Genomic DNA, 17,151 nt, shown 5'->3' with positions numbered 1-17,151 from the left:
ATCTATCTATCTATCTATCTATCTATCTATCTATCTATCTATCTATCTATCTATCTATCTATCTATCTATCTATCTATCTATCTATCTATCTATCTATCTAAGTCATTATGACTAAGAATTTTGCATAGTTTAAATATTAATGTATGCTTTCAGTATACATGGAGAAATGAATGATTTGAACACCTGAATATCAAGTACAAATTCACTGCTATATGACACAGTGTCTTTATAACACATAATGCCATGTCTTTATCTATTAAAAATGGTGTAAAGCTCATTGTGCGTTATGCTTTATTTCACTGTTGCCCAGATATATAAAAAACTAACTCTAAGCTTGACCTTGAAGCGAAGACGCTCCAAGTACAGGCGAGCCAGTTCTCCAAACAAACTGATCAGTGGATCAGTACAGTGAGTTTTAGTCTAGCTTTAAAGGCGAGATGATATTGTGATAAAGTGCACTGTAGTTTGTGTTGACAAACAGTCTTAATAACGGCCAAAGTTCTATAAAGAAAAATTGCTTGTATTCAAGTAAAATTGTGATCGGTGCTGGGACCTGTCAAATAGTAAAACTGCCAGTAAGGGACAACTTCAGAAAAGTGTCACAGTTTCAGCAACAGTATTGCTCATTTTATTTAGTCACAAGCATTGTAGCAACCTGTTAGCTCAGCTAAATGTTGCTAAATACACGTAAATAAAAAAATACACATGTATACACATACAATGCAAATATACATAGTCGTACAGTATATGGACTCTGCTAAAAACTCTGAATTCACTAATTACAAGTTACAACACAACAACAGCTAAAACATCACTTTACATAGAATGTCTAAATCTAGTTTCCTGTGTTTTAAATGAAGTGTGAAAGAGGACAAAACACAAATATCAATACAGCAGCTTACGACTCTAAACAGAAGAGCAAATAAAACAGCTAAAACCAGTTCAATGAAATAAATAAGCATTTATAATCAAGTTGTTCCTCTTGAAACATTTTCGTACATGAATGCAACAAATATTAAGGCACTTAAACGAAAAAATATGCTTTTCTTGCTGCCTTAAAATTCTAAGTTGTCTAAAGTTGCACTGCACTAAACCAGTAGATATCTAGTCACAGTGTCAAATTGAATCCTCTGTATCTGTTACACAGTCTGTCATTATAAAAACTTTTTATGGACAGTCATCTAAGTGTCACAGGTATTATATTGGACAATTTTGAAATCTTCAACATGGCTTAAAAAATTTCATTTTGGCTGTTTTTTAATTCAAATATTCATTTGTGATCCATTCAAAATATGTACATGACAAAGTTTTGTCATTTAACTGTATTCAGTTTTGGAGCATAGTTTCTACAACATTAACTCTTGAAAGCTTTCTGATAAATTTTCATTTATATATTTGTGAAATAACTTTTATATGATCAAATTACCAAATCTTTCAACTCATAATTTTAAGTCACAAGACTTGAACTCAGGATTGTAAGATCTGAAGCTAAAAAGTAGCATTTTGTTGAAACAGACTAATACATCTATATACAAAGAGCTGATGAATAAAGATGAGTAGATTTCACTAAATTACACTTTGAGTTTTTACAGTTTCAAAGGAAAAGCAAAACAACAGAAGAGCTACTTTGCAACAAGCTTTAAAGGGACTTGTGTACAAAATAACAAGAACAGGGGAGAGTGAAGAACACTATTCAATAGACCAATCAGTACAGGAGGCAAGAACATGAAATGCATGGTGTATTCTGCAAACTGGGGGATAGTCAGACAGCATAGACACGATATCATGATTCCAAATTTACTGGCTGTACTGCGCATGTGCTTGTAGGTTGGTTTTCTTGCATTTGATTGATGCCTAGTCGCCTTTTCTTGGTGGCAACACTTGGGGAATGTCGCCGTTGCACCGTGACTGCTGCTGCTCCTCCTGTCTGGCTGCACTGGGCAGGGAGAGCGCAGACATGGTAGCAGTCTGTGTATCTGAAGCCTTTTCACTAAGACCAGCTTTTATGGCAGCAGCAAGAAGGCCACCGCCACCTGCTGGAGCAGCAGGAGTAACCCCGGGTGTGTTGGGATCAGCTGAAGCTCCTGGTGCAAGACCAGCGGCGGCAGAATCCCCCTGCTCGGACGCTCGAAGTCTCTTCATGAGGGTGGTCACTCTGACAGCTTTCTGTGAATATTAAAAACAAAATGTTCGTTCACATAAAGTGACAACATACAGCAAAAATTACAGCTTTCTCTGGAAAAATACACATTACCATTCAAAAGTTTGGGGTCACCCAGGCAATCTCATATTTTCCACAAAAACTCACACTTTTATTCATGTGGTGACATAACTGCACAAGGGTTTTTATAATCAATCAAATCAATCAAAATTTATTTATAGAGCACTTTACAACATTCAAGTTGACCAAGTGCTTTCCAGTTAAAATCAAACAGTAAAATTAGAATAAAAGCAAATTAAAAGAAAGTAACGATAGTCACATAGACATGTCAAGAAAATAAAATCAAATAAAATCAAATAAAATAAGATAAAATGTCACCACATTACTGAGCATTAAAAGCCAGTTTGAAAAATTAAGTTTTGAGCCGGGCTTTGAAAAGGCCAAAGTCAGTGATGGTGCGCATGTCAGGGGGCAGTTTGTGCCAAAGTCTGGCCCCAGCTACTGAAAAGGCTCAATCACCCCAGTGTTTCATCAATTAGCCTTTCAACACCATTAGCTAACACAATGTAGCATTAGAACACAGGAGCGATGGTTGCTGGAAATGTTCCTCTGTACCCCTATGTAGATATTCCATTAAAAATCAGCCTTTTCCAGCTAGAATAGTCATTTATCACATTAAAAATGTCTAGACTGGATTTCTGATTCATTTAATGTTATCTTCATTTAAAAAAACTGCTTTTCTTTAAAAAAAAAAAAGAGGACATTTCTAAGTGACCACAAATTTTTGAACGGTAGTGAATAAAAAAACATTTTTTAACAGTAGAAAGTCAAATGGGAGCCCTTAAATATAGGTTTTGGAAGGTTTAAGCATGAGTCTGTGCTGGTGACAAAAATTGGGATGAAACATAAGGTAGTGTAGGACTAAAAATACGACTGCACTAGTAGCTTGCAGTCAATAGAGTGTAGACATGGAAATTTCTTCAGTGTATATCGGTGGTTATATTATGAGTATAGAAAATCCAGAGGCCAGTTGGAAACCTGGGGCATGATCATAAAGACTTCATTTTGTGTAATATGTGTCATAAATACTGATATATAAGAATAAATAAATTCATATATGACATGTTGGATATGAGAAGTACTACCTTCCACTTGGCTTTGGCAAAGTTCTTTTCGATTTGTGCACAAACACCATCCTTGATGTTCTTGTCAGAGGCAGCATTTCCAGAAATCCTAAGAAAAGAAACAAAAGAACAATTTTCTCAAGCACAATATAATAATTTTGCTCCCTATTTACCCAGATTAAAAAGGTTGGCCAGGACAATTTCTGTTAGATCTATTTTAATAACTTTCTTTTTTCTCTCTCTTACCATTCATGGGCTATAGCTTCCTGTGCTGTCAATCGCTGATCTTGGTCCACTTCCATCAAAGATGCCACTAAGTTTTTGGCTGTAAAACACAAGAAACAGTAATAGTTTACTTTTTAGACCCTGGACACATAATTTATGATTACAGAAATGCTAACACATTCTTAAATCTCGTGATTATCTCTTACCAGAATCTGAAATATCGTCCCAGTATGGAGAGTCAAATTCATAGTCCCCTGACAAAATCTTGAGGAAAAGATTCTTATCACGACTATCAGAGTCATCTTCATCACCATCATCATAGAAAGGAGGGTTCCCAGACAAACTACGAAGATAACATAAAAGGACAAGTTTTTTTTTAGGTAAAACATTCTAATGGACTGCAGATAAAATAACTTGGGAACATTACTGAGCACTCACAGAATATACATGATGACGCCTATGGCCCAACAGTCCACAGGTCTTCCATATCTCTGCCTCCCAACCACCTCAGGAGCTACACGTGAAAATAGGATTTAAATATTGTGATGATACAAAAACAGCTTTATGCAAAATGATCAAGATTTGTTTCTTTTTGTTGGAAGATTAAACATCGTTTTAACAAATTCAGGAGAAAACTTATTTAATTGATCTAAAGTAAGGTGTTATGTGACTCACCAAGATATTCAGGAGTCCCACATGGGTCCCTAATGAGTCCATTTTCCAGTTTAGCCAACTGGAAGTCACTGATAACAATTTTGGAGTGCTTCAAACGATTAAAGTACACCAAGTTCTCCAGCTGTATGAGAAGCAAAAAGGTTTATTAAACTTAAAAGCATCTGTTCTTATCTAAACACAGCGTTTCATGTCTGTAAAGGTTTTTACAAGGTTGTTCATTTTTTACAGCATTGTATTTGGCCTGTGTTGAAATGCTGCTAGGGCTGCACAGTGGCGTAGTGGTTAGCACTTTCGCCTTGCAGCAAGAAGGTCCCTGGTTCACGTCCCGGCTTTCCCGGGATCTTTCTGCATGGAGTTTGCATGTTCTCCCTGTGCATGCGTGGGTTTTCTCCGGGTACTCCGGCTTCCTCCCACAGTCCAAAAATATGCTGAGGTTAATTGATTATTCTAAATTGCCCGTAGGTGTGAATGTGAGAGTGCTTGTTTGTCTTTGTATGTAGCCCTGCGACAGACTGGCGACCTGTCCAGGGTGTCCCCTGCCTTCGCCCGAGTCAGCTGGGATAGGCTCCAGCACCCCCCGCGACCCTAGTGAGGATTAAGCGGTGTATAGATAATGGATGGATGGATGAAATGCTGCTATTTCTCACTAGGTGTCAGCAGTGAAGTGCACCTTTAGGTTTCTGTGGACGATTTTCAGAGAGTGCAGGTAAGCTACAGCTTCCAACACCTGCCGCATAACATTGCTGGTGTCCCTCTCCGAGTAGTAGCCTTGATCTAAGATCCAGTCAAAGACCTCTCTTCCTGTAGCTCTGATGAGATGGAACATCCCGATATAAAATGTGTCAGTTGTTGGTAAATGCAAAAAACCAACAACAAATATATTAAATAATCACATGTTGAATTTGACATTAGCTGTATAACATTTGCAGAAATACAATGTGTGCAAAAATGTCTTTCAAACACTTCGGCAGTACTCACAGCTCCAGGAAAAGGAAATACTCCTTCTTCGTTTCAAAAGTGTCAACCAGCTGAAGGATGTTATGATGTTTAATCCTTTGAAAAGCACAAAAAAAATGGCAGAGTAGAGTATTAAGATTTAGGTAAAATGGAGGGATGTGAGGTTAAATGAGCAACAACAGAGTAAATATCTAGAAGAAGGCAGCAACATAATTCCCATGTCAGATATTCATGACCGCTTAAGCAGCGCTGATAATTCACCAGAGATTTTTTGCACACTTGTCAAAAACCGGCAGTATGGCTTCACAACAGTGCAGTCGATCTGAGGCTGAAGCTGTAAAATACCGACTGGTTTGGCTGAAGCTTCACACAACTAGTTCCAAATCACTATCATGATATTCAGGCATTAGGCCTCTAGCCTTCATCAATAATAAATAAATTCTTGATTTTATTGATTCAATGCCATGTATGTTGATTTCTAAAATTAATTTCATATACTGGTGATGTTGGCCTTTAGAATGATTTATTCTTGGTATAAATACACCTACACTACAAAAATAAATTCTCAAGATATGGCAATATTTATATTAATAATATTTAAAAGATGGGGCTTGTAACAGTCTATGTTTTGGGATTCTCAACAAATCAAATAAAACAACCAAAACCAAAAATATTGTGGCATAATTCTTAATACTTTCCAACTTCCCAAACTGGCACTGAGGCCTATTTGCTCCTGCTGCTGGTATCTAAAAAGAACTAGCTAACAAATTGCTTAAATTAAAACAACACTGCTTATTAATTTTGTCAAACAGTTAACAAACAAGATTAAAGTAATACATTTATTGGAGACCATCGTCATCTGCAGACTGGGTGTGCTAATGAATATTTGCTGCAGCAGTGCATATGGGACTGACTCAAAATAAACTAGGTCCCGTGTTGATGGTAATGTCTTGTACTGCAATAGCGGTTTAGTAATGTGTTTGTAACCAGCTTTTGGACTACAGTGGAATTCTACATCACAAAGGTAAAAGTTATATCAAAATTTAGTTGTACAATCATTACTTTAATGGTCTTTTCATCAGATTTGTTGATAGTACATGCATCTAGAATATCACTAGACTGAAATGGAGGCGACTGGAGAAAACTGAAACAAACAAATGATGTCTCAGTTCACCAGATACAAGCAAGGTTTAGTTCCAGAGTCCCAGAACTTTACTTAGAATAATACTATTGTGTATTGCTCTTACAGTGATCAAAGCTTCGGTGTTTGGCTTTTGCCTTGCTTTTTTATATTTGGCTCAGCTGCAAGACAGCATTTTACTGAATTTCTGGGATTACGTTTCATGTCAATGCCAGGACAGTGCCTCAGACAAGTCACTTCTATAATGTCTCGTCCAACACTTTACTTACATCTTTAAGATCATTATCTCATTCTTGGCAGCTTTCCTCACTTTTCTTCCATCCTTTTTGTGGAACTTTTTACATGTGTACATTTTCAAGGTGTTCCTATCCTTCGCCCGAAATATCTCACAAAACTCCTCTCTGTGAAAACAACAAAAAAAGCAAACATGTCATATTTCGAGTCAAATGATTTTAAGATTCTCTGCATAGTTGTTGGAATTCATTAGAACGTAGATGAACTTACGATTTAACAATCTGTCCAAGGTCATATTTGTCGGTCACCTCTGAGGGACTGTTGTAATCCTTCTTCTCCCCGAGTGTCAGACAACCAAATGGCATGGCAGCTCGTGCCCTAGCCAGGGAAAGTCCTGCCACAACACAACCTGCCAACAAAGTGCAACACAATGGAGTTACCTGAACAGTATAGCTTCGGTTTGACAGACAGTTGCATAGTCCAAAGTAGATCTGAACACACGTGCGAACCTGAACAAGAAAAAACCTAATCTGCAGCTGTAGCCTCATTACCAAACATCATAAAAATATATTAAAAACCTGCACCACTAATTGCTTCAAAGTGAAATAAAACAGTGTCATTAATGATACCAATAGAATGTAAGGAATTGTTGCTCGGTGATGCACTAAACACAAAATGAATGCAGTAAATCAGCGTACACATTTATAGAGAGCAGACAGGATACACAATTAGTTCTTTCTCTGAAGCCTTCCTGGTCATACATCTGAGAGCAGGTAAATGTAATTGAGCTTGTGGGAGCCAATTATTCCACATTACCGCAAGAGCAACACAACATACAATTGAAAATTTCAATAACATAATCTTCTCAGTGAACTCTGCGGGGCCGCGAAGCTTGTTTCCTACAAATCTGCAGTGAGTCAGCTGCGTACTGCAGCAGCACCCTTGATGTGTGTGCTTCCATAGTTAAAAACATGACCCCATGCTGTAGCTGTGCCTCTTGTCTTTCTTTTTATATTGTGATAGACTCTTGAAAGTTAACAAAAGCTATTAACTTGCCAGCTCTGCAGGAACAAGTGTAAAAGAGTTTTGTGTTTTAAACGGCAAGGTTGCAACTACTCCTGGTTATGATGACATGCACATATACTTTAGAACAGTCGACAGTATTGCACTCAAGTACATTACTTTCATCAGCTAATGGGTAAAATAAATGGGAGGACATGTTTGAGAAGGGAATCTTCTTTTTTTTCTTCAAAAGAAAGTAGATTGTGTAGAATGTGTGAATTTAAATTGACCTTACTGAGGGGTAGTACATGATCACATAACTGATGCTGTGATTAATATACACTCCAAGCTTGCAGTACCTGTTTTATATTCTGTAGTCAAATGTCTAACAAGTAGTGGTGACTTATGTGGACAAAACTAAGGTATAAGTTTTCTATCATAATATACTATGTTGATGTAAAATTTGAAAATGTGTTTCAGATAGACCAGGGGTAGCCAACACGGTGCCGCGGGCGCCTGGTTGCCCGCAGAGGACATGTGAGTCTTCGGTGTAAATGAACTTTGACTTTGTCCGAGTCAGAGTTCACTGCGCATGTCAAACCACCACGTCACTCTTTGCTGAAGCGTGCGTGCGCAGACACTTTGGGAAGCTAGATGTGGTTTTTATCCCCAAAACATGACCGATAAGTGAAAGAGAAAACACTATTTTTACGATGACTGGGAGGAAGAGTTCTTTTTCACGACAGTGAAAGATAAAGGTATGTGTCCTATTTGCGGGGCGACTGTTGCGTCGGCAAAGCGGCGCAATGTGGAGAGACGCTACTTTACCCACCACAAAGCTTCCATGCTAACTAGCCACCTGGTAGCACATAGACTGGATGCGCACTACGGACAGAAAAAGGGGCTCCTCCACGACGTGTCGGCATGCAGGCTTCATTGTACGATGCAGAGGTGATCCAGACTTCCCAGCATTCCTACATTACCACTGCATCATTCACCAGCAGGACATATGTATGTACAAAAGTGGCCGGATTTGATCATGTGATGACTCCTGTCGTGAAGATCATAAATGGCTCCAAAGCCAAACAACCAGGACATTGAAGGTGCTGCTGGAGGAGCTGTTAGCTGAACATGATGATCTGTTACTACACACAGAAACCCCATGGATCAGCAGGGGAACAGTTTTGCAGCGTTTTTTGTCACTGTTGGCCGAAATGAAAGAGTTGACGCAATCCAAAGGGGAAGACACCTTGCTGCTTGAGGACACTGAGTGGATTCTTGCCCTTGCATTTTAACGGACATCACTGGGAAACTGAACCATCTGAACTGTGAGCTGCAAGGTAAAGGTAAGACATAAGCTCTGCAATGCCAGGCTTCCCACTAACACACATTTACAGACAGAGAAAGAGGTAACATATGTTGTCATTCAAAACGCCGTGCCATTACACAAAAATGTGAAAAATAATTAGTTGAAAACATGTAATGATTTGTTTTTATGATCTGTTAAAAATGTTGCAATGCTGGTGAAAAATGCTGGTGATTGGTACTAATGTGATAGGATTCATTTCAAAGTGTGAAAGAGTTGATTTTTTTTCTTACATAACTGATAATTTGTACAAACATGGGACAGAGTTCATGAATTGTTAAAAAAAATGTTACAAAGGTAGTGGTTTGCAAAAATGAAGCATGATTTGATGACAGTTAATGATTTCCTAAAAATGTTAGAAGTGACAGTTTGCACAGAAATGTAACTGGTGTGATTTTGGACAAATGCTGCAAATATACTGATTCATACAAAACTGCCAAGAAAGATATTTACCAAAGTTTCAGAGATGGGATACCTCTGACTTTTAAATATTGGAACAGATTTCCATATACGTGTGTGTGTGTGTGTGTGTGTTTCCTACCGTCATTGTTGTGGAAATCGTTGTTAATAATTATTGTAAGGAATAACTAACATAAATGTGATCAGACAGTCTTTTTACATATTATTTTCATTATTATTATTATTGTTTAAAGATGATGGCGCAAGTTTGCTATTAAGGAAGTTTGTATCAAACAAGGTGCCCTTCATACTACTCAGTACCCTTGAAGTTGCTCTCAGGTTCAAAAAGGTTGGTGATCCCTGAGATAGACCAATGGATTAAATTCGCAACAATTAAACTATATCATTGCCAGAATGTATGAATCAACATACTGTCCAGTTTCAACATACTGAAATACATGTATGTTAGGTTTGTAACCTAAGTCTGACACAGCTGCTCTTTTCAGTCGGCTGTCTCTTCCCCTTCTGCTATCTTTGTGTTGCCGTTTTCAAAATCCCTTTCACTACAGCAAGCAACAACCTCCAAACTAGCAACCTGCCACAATAAAAATGTTAAGTTTTGCAGGAGGTTTGGATTGTGTTGTTATGCCGACTTTCTTTTTTTTTGTTTGTTTGTTTTGTATTTCTGTCAATTAGCCATTTTTATGACAGATTTCCCTCAACAAATCACTAGATACTCTGTAAGTATGAGCTAGACATTGTTAAAGGACTGGATAACACAGCAAATGCTGATGGCAGAGAGATTCATATCATCTCTCAGTAAAGTCCTAAAGTTTCCTCACCGATGATTGAATACATGATCAAACTAAACCAACCAACCAACATAAATACCTTGACTACAAGATAAATCTCTGCATACAGCATAACATTTCTAACCGTAGACAGCAAAAAGTCCAATAAATTAAATTCACCCACATGAAGTCCTTTAGCACATTTCTATGCCAGTTTTACAGCCTGGCTACATAACCCTGCTGCTTTTTTTTTTTTTTTAAATCATGGAAATTGGAGAACTCTCACATAGGGCGATCTAACACTAGCCGATTTGCTACAGCATGTTTTTCAGAGCAACATGCATCTTTCACTTGGTGCTGTTTTGAATTATATGCCTATTTTATTTCGAGATATGTTTTGTATGTTTAGTGGAAGCAGCTATGTGTGAATGCTTTCATGAGTTGACCTTTTGGTTGCAATTAATTGCATTGTAGACCTTGAACTCAAACTTTTAGTAATTTAATTACACATTGTTTTACATTTGTGTGACTTGACTTGTTGCATCTGCACAGAAGAATACAATACAGTTTCACAACTGGCAGTGAAACATTACTGGTGACATAGCATGCTTGTATAGAAAAAAAACTCCTATTTTTTGGCAGGCCTTACGGTGGAGATGGCAGCCAGTGGAGAAGAGTGGGAGTACAGAGATTCTGACTGAGGTGCTGTCTGTAGCCTCAGTCAAAACCAGAGGCAGATATATCTCCCAGCTATAGCATCCAGTAGTACAAGAAAGTGTGATAATGCATTGCAAAAATGGAATCTGAAGAATGCACATGTTAAGAGGATGGTGTATCATTGTACTTTATTACTATTTATTGCTTAAGAGTAGATCATAAATCAAGAGAAAGCCCTTGAGTCAAAGACAGTGGGCTGAGAATGAGTGTGTTACTGTTCACAAGGGGACTCATTACTGTGTAATCCAGTCTCCACAAATCTCTGTTGTGGAGATAATACGGTGTACTGTAAGTGAATTGCTGGGATATTATAACTAAAGCAAGTCTGTTTTCACTGATACTGACTAAATGTATCCTACTGCTTTTGATTTTCATACAGCAGAGAGAAGAAAACAACCATTTCTGGTCAGTTTTCATACAACCCTTTACACTGACAGGATACTGAAGCACCTAGGGTTGGCCTTTTGCTAATATGAAATATAATAACATGTCCATGTAAGGTGGCCTTGTGGTAAGGCACCATTTTCTGCATTTTATCTATATCCACTGTCTTGCTGTAAAGTGCTTTGGATTTCATGTCACACCGTTTGTCTCCATATAGATCTGAAACAACAAAATATAACACAGTTTTCTTACAGCTCCTCATGTCCAATAACATGATGTAAACATCTTTTCTCTGGAAAGCTTTGTGAGTGCAATAACAGAAATGTAGCACTACTATTCTGTATAACTGAAAGTACAATTCTGCCACATCTATACATGTGAACAGTGCACATAGTCTATTATATATATTACTCTGGTGAGGCATCAATAGTTCCTCTTTATCTATAAGTTTATCTCATCTCATCTCATCTCATCTCATCTCATTTTGTCTCATCATATCTTGAACTAAATGTATGAGTAATATTGGCAATTATGAACGCAACATTCCTGGTTTGATTCCAGCAACAGACTTGTGCTGCATGATACAGACTTTTGTTCCCCTCCAGTTGTCACACAAAGGCAAAAATGCCCCTAAAAAATAACTCCAACCTTGCAACTGACAGTGCTGTGTTCAAGTTAATTTTATATGAATTTGAATGCAAGTATGCTATGCAAGTTACCGGCATTTCTAAGTCTCTATTCATTTATCTATTAAAATCTAAATCACCTACCATTCTTGCAACAAGCCGCATGTAATTTAATCATGATGAAATGCTGTGGGAGGTCAGCTAGGAGTAGCCAAAGGGATCAAGGCTTTCTGTTCAGCCATTACTTTTATTATTCAAGTGCATCCTGGACAATGACTTAACTCAAGGTTGTTTTTTTTCCCAAGAGTGTGCACAAATAAAGACAAAATTTCCCTGAGGCGAGTGCAAGGAGACAGAAAATATTGTAAACTACTAAAACACAGAGTCTCTCTCTTTCTGCAGAGCTGTAGCACAAATAATTCCATGTTTCAGTTTTCCATTTGCCTGTTCAAAAGACATACTCCCTCTGTGTCCTAAAGGAGAGAGCTGTCAGCTCACCATTAGTCAGGAGTACAGCGAGCATTTGGGAGATATGCTGCAGCTGAAAAATATTGTCTGCATGAATCCTGCAAGAACAATACCCAGACTGTCCATTAGTGTTTTTTGGCTCGCACTTAGATTCATACAACTGTGCTGTCTGGGTATCAGAATTATTTATTTTCATAATGCATGCCTCACTTGTGTGCCATGGTATTCAGACTAACAGAAGTAAACTGTACGTAAGGACATAAACGCACACGTTTTTCTTCTGTGATGTTGCAAAGTGGATTCAATCATCAGTCACAATTGTCAAATTTGAAATTCCTTGAACAAAAGCTAAGCAACAAACATAATGTCAGACCAGAGTCTTCAGCAAACAGCGTTTCATCTCAGGTAGCGATGGGCCTCTTTGGTGTATTTGAGTGGCCTCTTTTTCTCAAAATAACTGCACTACCACCAGCTACTTCAGCAAATAATACCATGAATGCCAAACAGAATTAAGAAGTAAGGCTGATGTCTGACCATTTATTGCAATCACCAGACCTCACAGTGAATCATAGATCCCTACACCTGTTCCCAGAAGCTTGACTCACAGTACCACGGCGCACCAAACACTAAACAGTAAGTATGATAAGTCAGACACAATTTTGTGCACACTTGTTTCCCCCTCCTTCTTTTTCCCCTTTCAGAGCAATCTTTGAGATAAAAGGCTGTTCTCCTTCACCAGAAGAAGAAGAAAAAAGATAGGAGGCATTTGACTATTGCTGAATCAGAGGTCTTTTATCTTTGCCTTTTGAAAGATCTGAATGAAGTGCTCTTCATTAATGGAAATGAAAATGCTGTTTCAAATTAAGACTGTCGCAGAGCTCAGCATTAAGGAAACTTAACAGTGGACACCCTTGGGGGACAATGACAAAGGCAGAGCTGTTTGATTTGATAAGCAGATTTTCATGTCCAGCTAATTTTTCAGCTGTATAAAGTGGGTAAAAACTCTTCAGTGTAGATTATTTACGACAAGCCTGAGAGTCATGGGCATCTTGGGTATCTAGGGCACTATGCACACCAAAACAGAGAGCAGGGTTCAAATGTTCTCTCGGTCCTTCAGGATGTGCTTGTGGGTTTTACAGGATTTTTAAAATAATTCTAAAAAAGAAGAAATTGTTAAGTAGCCAGTGAAGAAAATAGTCATAGCAAGTATACCTGCATAATGCCAACATGGTAAATACTGAGACCATTCTATGATTGAGTAAAAACACATGATTTAGGGATACAGAAATAAAAATGAATTTAGTAATCTGACGTGGAAGAATATAATGTTGTCATCTCACTATGCTCTTCTTATTATCTTATTAAGGATAGAAAATGAATTGCATACATCTGGACCACAGTACCAGCTGGATACTGATAATTTACAATACAGGACTAATATGTCTATTAATCTGTAGACAGACGTGTGATGTTTCATCTCAGACACCCATAACTGGTAGCATTTTTTGGGATAACAGCAAAATATGGATGACAGTTGCACAGATGTTTACCAACTCTGTGGACCGTTAGAATTTTACACTAAAACCGGTTTAACTCTAAAAACCTCTCAGACACTGTCAGTTAGGCTCTAATGGATGATGCATCCTGACATCGTGTTTTTGAAAAAACATGGAAAATTTGCAATGTGGGATTATGTTTGAGGTCATAAAACTGACAGTAATTGGTTTGGAATGCAAATATTCTACGTTTTTGAGTTGTCACACTTTTCCAATTAACCTTAGAGATGACACTGAATGGCCTAATAAGTGTGAACTTTATTAATTTACTTTTGTCTGCCAAAGGAAGAACATTACAAATAAATGTTGTTTTTTTTTTAATTTAAAAAAATGTCCCAGACCTTGATGCTTGTTACGAATGTAACAGAATCCTAATTTAAAACTAACTTAAAAGAATTTCCCCATGGGGATCAATACATTATTTCTATTCTATTCTATTCTATTCTATTCTATTCTATTCTATTCTATTCTATTCTATTCTATTCTATTCTATTCTATTCTATTCTATTCTATTCTATAATGTGTGAAATAATTGAAGTTCAACATGGTGACATAAAAGAAATCATAAATTGCTAAATTTCAGATGTGTGTGTTTACTGATCTCAGCTGTGAAGATTTTTGTCTTTATTTTTTAATTCAGTGGAAATTGACTTTTCATAATAATCCAGATGGATTGTTTTCTTACTTCTAAACGCCATAATTGATATAAACCTGCTGAGTCACGCTGATCAACTGAGATGAAAAGTGGATGACGTGTACTCATTTTCCCCAAAGCAGAAGCTCATTTTTATGGATTTGTTTACTGTTGTCTTCACTTACTGTCTGATGAGGGTCCTACTAGCCCACTTTGTAAGTTCCCAGTGTGAAATATGTAAGCGTGAGTGTGTAGGAGGATATTTATGAACTAACAAAAGAAATTTCTCCGGCGTCTTCTGAATTCAGTTTGAGGGCACAGTCTGTCTCAGCTTCGATTTTCTGTTTGTTTTAGATTTGTGTCATTAAGGTTTGCGTGTGACATTTTAGACACATGATTATACACAAGTGTCCTTTTTTAAAAATAAGTATTTTTAGGTTGCTATTTTAGAAACTGGATTGTTGGTCAAAGCCATGTGAGACAGTGGCAGCAGGCCAGAGCTGTGGATTTGGCCATAGCTGAGCCTCTTCAAAGGGAAACTGCTTGGTGACAAGGGGCAGATGGTAGTGATGATGTTTGGGCCAATTTTTATAAGCTTGTATTACTTCATTTATGATTTAAATGTCCCTCGTGGAAAACACACATATAGATTTCTCATTTTCAAGGACATTATATCGAAAACGAACAGAGGTGAAGAAGTGTGTTCTTCACCAACTAAGTCCACAGAGGTGGAGAAAATGTTGATGAGTCTGAATCAATTCTCTTTTGTGCTCACTTCTGCAATGCACTGAGTCTACCATTCATCTCTTCTCTCAAGCATCACTGGCTCATCTGACCAGTTTCTTCTGATGTTGTTTTGTTGCCATGGTTTCCAAGTGCTACTGTATGCACCGTGGTACTGTCTGTGCAGAATAGCTCTCTGCATACTCATTGCCATCACCGCCCAAGACCACTGCCACTTCATGTAACTCCATGTACTGTTTACATGTTTACAAAAAACAAACCTACAAGGCATATTAACCACGTTAATAATAATAATCCATCACATGAACACAGACAACACAAGGCATGTCCCAGTTATCTGACAGCTACTTTACCTTAATACACCATGACACAGGTAGATAACACATTCAGTTCAGTGTAAAGCCTGTTACATAAACAAAAAGGCCTTAACTCGCTGGTATAATAAACCATTTAAAGATTCTATTCATTGTTTCTCAGAAGCATTATGGCTCAGAAAAAGAGGAAAGAAAACACACACACACACACACACACACACACATATATATGATGTGTGGTGACAACGACACAGCTACACTTCATAAGGTTATGTTCAGTCTTTAAATGTTCATGAATAAGCCATAACTCTTTCCGTTTGTGTCAGTAAACCTTCTACAAGTGTTCCAACACATGGTCCCTTCTCACCGCATCACAAGCCTGTTTTTCTCTGCATCAAACCAACTGGCTGCACAGCAGGGTTTCCCAAACTTTTGCGCACTATTTTCAAATAAGCTCCTGATGTAATGCATGTGGATCATTTCTGATTGATCTAGGTATATGTCTCCAAAATGATGAAATGAAACAGTGAAATCCTCAGACGAACCCCTAGAAGGTGCACACACACCTTCATGGCTCTCTGTTCTGCAGAAGACAGTCACTGTCACAACTCGTCCTCCTTCTGCTCAAGTGTTAGGACACGTCAAAGCCCTCGTCCTCCTTCTGGAGTGGATGAAGTGGTGGGGAAGTAAGTAGGGATCGCAATCTTAGAAGCTCGCTATGTGTTGAATGATGACAAATAATGACAAGGAAACGGGCACACCGCGAGACTGAGACAGTTGAAATGTGAACTCAAGAAGTGCTGCAGTCTGAGTGCATGGAGATGAACATGCCTTATGTAAATCCTAGAGCGCAGCTTGAGCAAATCTTCATGAACTGCAGGTGTGACGCTCATTTCATGAATTAACTTGAATTATAATAAGGAGAATCCATAAAGTTGGTTTTAACTGCAAAGACACCGATTGCAGCCAACCTTGGAAATTTACAATCAAGCTCACGGCTCTGACAGGTACAAATATTTGCGCATCACTGAGATCTGTCTGCTGCAGGTTTCTTAAATAACCTGTGACTATCCGGCATTAACAAAGACATATTTTATTGCACGAAAAGTTTTCTTTCCCTCCTGCGTGCATGCTTTTTCGGCAGATTAAGAGAAAACCTGCAAGTACATCTCGGAGAACATTCCTAAACATTTCTCACTCATTGCCTTTTTCACGGCAGTGTTTCTGCAGTTGCGCTCACTTACCTTCAGTGAAGTACACTGGGAATACTCCAAGCCCTTTGTGTGGTATTTGTGTGTTTTTCCCGATGCCGCTTCACTTTTCTTTGGATGCTTCCTCTGGTGTTGCAGGCAGCGTGCTCTCACTGAGATCCTCCAGCATTTCCAACAAGTCAGCTTGTCCACGGGAGTATTACGTGAACGTGCAGGCAGTGATGCAGGGAGGAGGGGAGGTGCGTGTGCGCGCGTGTGTGCGACGCACCACGATGTTTGATTGCGCGCATCGTCGCGTCAAATGTTTTGGCAACGTTATCATCTTTCTTTATTGTCGCTGTTTTTAAGTGAATGGAGCTGGTGGTGTTTACATAGGCAACCTCTGGTTTGCAGGAGGAATGAAAATCAGCAAACAGTAAAA

The 17,151-nt window shown here is 38.2% G+C and overlaps 1 protein-coding gene across 1 annotated transcript; it reads right to left on the bottom strand.

The window, feature by feature from the left end:
- Nucleotides 1-600: 600 nt before the first annotated feature.
- Nucleotides 601-16,937, bottom strand: LOC111574950 (caM kinase-like vesicle-associated protein). The gene is made up of 11 exons (XM_023279793.3): nucleotides 16,764-16,937; nucleotides 6,789-6,927; nucleotides 6,554-6,685; nucleotides 5,165-5,239; nucleotides 4,857-4,995; nucleotides 4,187-4,307; nucleotides 3,950-4,025; nucleotides 3,718-3,854; nucleotides 3,533-3,611; nucleotides 3,308-3,395; nucleotides 601-2,167 (listed from the first exon to the last, which is right to left on the bottom strand). The coding sequence occupies exons 2-11, from the start codon at nucleotides 6,881-6,883 to the stop codon at nucleotides 1,856-1,858; spliced, it is 1,254 nt and encodes a 417-aa protein (XP_023135561.1). The 5' UTR covers nucleotides 6,884-6,927; nucleotides 16,764-16,937; the 3' UTR covers nucleotides 601-1,855.
- Between the last annotated feature and the right edge of the window lie 214 nt (nucleotides 16,938-17,151).

This window comes from Amphiprion ocellaris, chromosome 5 (genome assembly GCF_022539595.1).
Source record: "Amphiprion ocellaris isolate individual 3 ecotype Okinawa chromosome 5, ASM2253959v1, whole genome shotgun sequence".
Classification (NCBI taxonomy): domain Eukaryota; kingdom Metazoa; phylum Chordata; class Actinopteri; family Pomacentridae; genus Amphiprion; species Amphiprion ocellaris.
This window is presented reverse-complemented; position numbering and strand designations above follow the sequence as displayed.